This window comes from Eimeria necatrix, genomic scaffold (assembly GCF_000499385.1).
Source record: "Eimeria necatrix Houghton genomic scaffold, Enh_scaff1622, whole genome shotgun sequence".
In the NCBI taxonomy this organism is placed as follows: Eukaryota; Apicomplexa; class Conoidasida; order Eucoccidiorida; family Eimeriidae; genus Eimeria; species Eimeria necatrix.
The window spans coordinates 1-5000 of NW_013652318.1; the positions used below are offsets into that span (position 1 = coordinate 1).

Here is a 5000-nt window from a genome sequence, read left to right on the forward strand (position 1 = left end):
CAGGGGTGAGGGGGGTGGGGGTGGGCTCTGCGGTGAGGGTGTGTTCTGCTGCTGCTGCTGCTGCTGCAGCAGCAGCAGAATGGAGGGGTGTGTTCTGCTGCTGCTGCTGCTGCTGCTGCTGCTGCTGCTGCTGCTGGACTTACCCCCTCTTCGCCGACGAGGCCCAGCTTGGGCTTCTCTGTTGCTGCAGGGGCCCCCTTGTTGTCTCCGCCGTCAGCAGCTTCTTCCGAAGGCAGCAAATCCAGCGGCTGCAGAAAGGAGACAGACACCCCACACCCCACACCCCACCACCTCACACCCAGCTAGCTAGCTAGCTAGCTAGCTAGCTAGCTAGCTAACTAGCTTTCGTCTAGTGTCTCCTTTTGTCGCTAACTCGAGTGCCTCCAGCTGCACTGTGCTGCTGCTGCTGCTGCTGCTGCTGCTGCAGCTGCCTCTGCTTTTGCTGCGCCGCCTCTGCTGCTGCTGCTGCTGCTGCTGCTGCTGCTGCTTACGAGAGCAGCAGCAATGGAGACGGGCATGTGGGGCCTGTGGTCTTCGTGGTGGCACTGGAGACAAAGTGTCCCTTTTGCTGCTGCTTTGCAAACAGCATCAGCAGCAAAAAAGGCCTTACAGGGCTGACACCAGCCCCGCCGGTGCCGCTCCAACGCGTACTGCTGCTGCTGCTCCCGGCTCTCAGCTTTCTTCGCCTGAACGCCCAACCTGCTGCTGCTGCTGCTGCTGCTGCTGCTGCTATGTTGCGGTGGAGGGAAGCAGCAGCAGCAACGGCAGCAGCAGCAGCAAGAAAAGAGCAGCAGCAGCAGAAAGAACAGCAGCAAGAAGAGCAGCAGCAGCAGAAAGAACAGCAGCAAGAAGAGCAGCAGCAGCAGCAAGAAGAGCAGCAGCAGCAGCAAGGAGAGCAGCAGCAGCAGCAGCAAGAGCAGCAGCAGCAGCAGGAAGGCTGACCTTGTCCTTTTTGGCGCCCGGGGCCTGCTTCTGTGCTGCTGCTGCTGCTGCATCGCTGGCGTGGGCCGGGTCGTGGCAGAAGGAGCAGCTGCTGCCTTTGCTGCAGCTGCTGCTGAGGTGGTCTTGGCAGGGGAGACAAGTGCCAGCTTTGTGCTGCCGCTCCACTTGCTGCTGCAGGCTGAAGTCTCCTGCTGCTGCTGCCACTGCTGCTGCTGCTGCTGCCACCGCGGGCGACACCTTCCGCTCCTCCTCCTCCTGCTTCGGCTCCGCAGCAGCAGCAGCAGCAGCAGCAGCAGACTCTCCACTTTGCTGCTCCTCCTTCGGCTGCGGGGACGCGCTGCGGCTGCCCCGCGCCTGCCCTGCTGCTGCTGCTGCTGTCTCCTTGCCCTGCTGCGTCTCCGTCTCCTTTGCTGCTGCTGCAGCAGCAGCAGCGGGACTGATGGCGTCCGTCTCCTCTGGCTTCACCTGCAGCAGCAGCAGCAGCAGCAGCAGCAGAAAAGCAGCACCACCATCAGCTCCCAGCAAGGCGGAGAGACAGACAAGAGGCCCACAAAAGGGCCACACAGAAGCGGCAGCAAAAGCAGCAGCAGCAGCAGCAGCAGCAGCAGCAGCGCAGCAGTCCCCTCCCCTCCAAAGACAGACAACGAAGCAGCTCCCACCCACACAAGACCCCCCCCAAGCAGCAGCAGCAGCAGCAGCAGCAGCAGCAGGGGGCTAGCTCCGCGCCCACGGCGCCCCAAACAACCGCAGCAGCAGCAGCAGCAGCAGCAGCAGCAGCAGCAGCAGCAGCAGACCTCGCTGGGGCGGCAGAACATGGGGTCGTGCTCGGCGTGGTGGCAAAAGGGACAGGAGACAGAAGAGAAGCAGTCGAGGCCCCGCAGCACTTGGGGACAGGGGCGGCAGCGGCCCTGGCGGTGCAGCAGCTGCTGCCGCTCTTCGCCGCGGGAAGAGCCTGCTGCGAAGCGGCGGCGGCCTGCTGCTGCTGCTGCTGCTGCTGCTGCTGCTGCAGCAGGGCTTCCTGCAGCAGCAAACGGGCTCCGCTCCGACGCCGTCAGCGACGAGGAACGCGAACGCGACCGCGAGCAGCTGTCCCGCGCGTACATGCCCTGAGCAGCAGCAGCAGCAGCAGCAGCAGCAGCAGCAGTAGCAGCAGCAGTAGCAGCAGCAGCAGCGGCGGGCGGGGCGGTGAGCTGCGGCGGAGACAGACCGCCGCGGGAACAGACGCAGCAGCGCACAGCCGCAAACCCAGCAGCAGCAGCAGCAACAGCAGCGACGACTGCAGCAGCAGCAGCAACAACTGCAGCAGCAGCAGCAGCAACTGCAGCAGCAGCAGCAGCAGCAGCTCACCCTGCGGGGGCCCCCGCCCCTCCTGTGGCGGCCCCTGTCCCTGTCCCTGTCCCGGGGGGCCCCCCTCGGGGGGGTCCTGGAGGCCAGGCGCCTCCTGGGGGGCCCCCTTCTAGCAGCAGAAGGGGACCTGGAGTAAGAGGGGCCCCTCCAGGGCCTCCTGCGCTGGCGGTCCCTGGGGGGCCCCCCTCGAAAGGGTACAGTACCCTCGTAGCGGCCCCTGCGGTGCCTGCCGGCCCCGGGGGGCCCCCCGGGGGGCCCCCAGGGGCCCCCGGGGGAGCCGCGGGAGAGGCTGCGGTAGCGGCGGCGCGGGGAGGGGCTCAGGGAGCCCCTGGGGCCCCCCGCTGCTGCTGCTGCTGCTGCTGCTGCTGCAGCAGACCTGCTGCTGCTGCTGCTGCTCGGCTGCGGGTCCCCCGGGGGAATCAAAAAGACATCTATTCTTTTGCCCTGCAGCAGCCGGCGGTGCATGCGGAACTGCGCAGTTTCTGCTGCTTCTCTGGAGTGCAGCGAAACGCATGCAAACAAGTGCTGCTGCTGCTGCTGCTGCTGCTGCTGCTGCTGCTGCGGGTCCCCGTCCTGCTGCTGCTGCGGCAGCAGCAGCTGCTCAGGGGCCACGCGGAGGCCCCCGTCCCGCAGCCAATCCAAAATGTCTCCTTTGGAGACACTTCGCGGGAGGCCCTCCAGCCGTACCCCCCAGGGGCCCCTGGGGCGGGAGGGGGGCCCCCAGGGGGCCCCCCTGTCTCTGGGGTCTTTGAGTTTGTCTTTGAAGTCTTTTTCTCTTTCTCGAAAGTCCCTTTCTCTTTCTCGGAAGTCCCTTTCTCTTTCTTTGAAGTCCCTGTCTCTGTCTCTGTCTCTCAACTCCCGCTCCCTGTCTCTGCTGCTGCTGCCCCAGCAGCTGCTGCTGCTGCTGCTGCCCCAGCAGCTGCTGCTGCTGCCCTGCTGCTCCGCCCTGCTGCTCTCCCGCCGCCGCCGCCGCTCCGTGCTGCTGCTGCTGCGCCGCCGCCCCTCTGCTGCTGCTGCTGCTGCTGCAGCAGCAGGAGACCCCCGCCCGCGGTACCCAAGACCATTGGACTCCAGGGGCCCCCGCGGAGACGGGGGGCCCCTAGAGGGGCCCCTCGAGGGGCCCCTGGAGAGGCTCCTGGAAAGGTCCCTAGAGGGGCCCCTCGAGGGCCCCCTGGAGGGGCCCCTGCCCCTTGAGGGCCCCCTAGAGGGCCCCCTGCCTCTAGAGTACCCCCTAGAGGGGCCCCTGCCCCGCGAGTACCCTCTAGAGGGGCCCCTGGAGGGGCCCCTAGAGGGGCCCCTAGAAGGGCCCCTAGAGGGGCCCCTAGAGGGGCCCCTGGAGGGGCCCCTTGAGGAGCTTCTGCGGCGGTCAAAGGAGACACTTCGGCTGGCGCTGCGGTAGCGGCGAGGGGACAGGGAGCGGGGGGCCTCCCTGCTGGCCCAGCGGCCGCGGTCCTGCTGCTGCTGCTGCTGCTGCTGCTGCTGCTGCTGCTGCTGCTTGTAGGGGCGGTGGCAGTGGCGGGGGGTAGACACAAAACTCAACTCGCCCTCCTCCCTTTGGGGGGCCCCCCGAGACCCCACAGAGGGTTCGGGGGCCCCCTGGCGTCTGCGGGTATCGGGGGAGGCGCTGCTGCTGCTGCTGCGGCGGCGCAGCCGCTTGTTTGCTGCTGCTGCTGCTGCTGCTGCTGCTGCTGCTGCTGAGGGGCTGCTGTCCACTGCTGCTGCTGCTCCCACCTCGGGGCCCTCCATGTCCATGCCGAAGCCGTCCCTCTTCACTCTGCTGCTGCTGCTGCTGCTGCTGTCGGGCCCCGCCGCGCGGGGCGAGTCATCTGACACCATTTCTGCTGCTGCTGCTGCTGCAGCACCTGCTGCTGCAACTGCTGCTGTTGCTGCTGCTGAGTCGGTGTGGGGCCGCTGCTGTTGCAGCAGCGTCAAAATGGGGGGTCGGGCATGCAGCAGCTCCTGCCACCGCTGCTGCTGCTGCTGCTGCTGCTGCTGCTCCCCCTTGGTGCAAAAGTGCTTTATTAAACTTAGAGAGCCTTTTGCTGCTGAGGGAAACGGTAGGTGGGGAATAAAGCTGCTGCTGCTGCTGCTGCGCCAAGGAGAGGTGCGGCAGCGGGGCTGGCAGGGGGGGGCTGCTGCTGCTGCTGCTGCGGCTGCAGCTGCTGCGGCTGCTGCTGCTGCCGCTGCAGGAAAGAACCACAGAAAGCGAGGCCCCGAGACAAAAAGCAAAAATAAAATTAAGGAGCCCAAAAGGCGAAGCAGATTAAACCGACTGCAGCAGCAGCAGCCGCTGCTGCTGCTGCTGCAGCAGCCGCTGCTGCTGCCGCCGCGACCAGCAGCGCCGCTGCCGCTGCCGCTGCTGCTGTAGGCTGTGCTGCTGCTGCAGCCCTGCCCGCCCACACAGTTGGCTGCTGCTGCTGCTAGCGGCAGCAGCTATTATTGTTTTCCTCCATCAAAGAAAGTAAATTAAAAATGGATATTTGCTGCGGGCGAGCCCCTACACCTCCACTCGCAGCAGCAGCAGCAGCAGCAGCAGCAGCAGCAGGTGGTCCAGGCAGCAAACACACCCCACTACCAGCCCCAACCCTTCCGCAGCGGCTGCTGCTGCTGCCTTTGGTGTTTTGAAGTGTGCGTACACCTCAGCTCAGGCACTTCTGCTTTCTTCCCGGCTTCTTCGAGGGTTTAGGGTTTAGGGTTTAGGGTTTAGGGTT

The 5000-nt window shown here is 65.9% G+C and overlaps 2 protein-coding genes across 2 annotated transcripts in view; one reads left to right on the forward strand and one right to left on the reverse strand.

Annotated features, from left to right (window-relative positions):
• Positions 1-143: 143 nt before the first annotated feature.
• Positions 144-4125, reverse strand: ENH_00018770 (hypothetical protein, conserved; the record flags this gene model as incomplete). Its single annotated transcript, XM_013579347.1, has 6 exons — positions 144-248; positions 374-483; positions 611-686; positions 943-1407; positions 1737-2048; positions 2290-4125. Coding segments are annotated over 6 exons (2904 nt in total), but the record flags the coding sequence as incomplete, so codon positions are not given.
• Positions 4126-4761: 636 nt separating this feature from the next.
• The window catches only part of ENH_00018780 (hypothetical protein), a gene marked incomplete at both ends in the record, with an annotated part of 1563 nt that continues 1324 nt past the window's right edge, over positions 4762-5000 (forward strand). The window contains one exon of the mRNA XM_013579348.1: positions 4762-4834. Within this exon, the coding sequence (XP_013434802.1) occupies positions 4762-4834 (73 nt within the window). The remainder of the gene's footprint in view (positions 4835-5000) is intronic.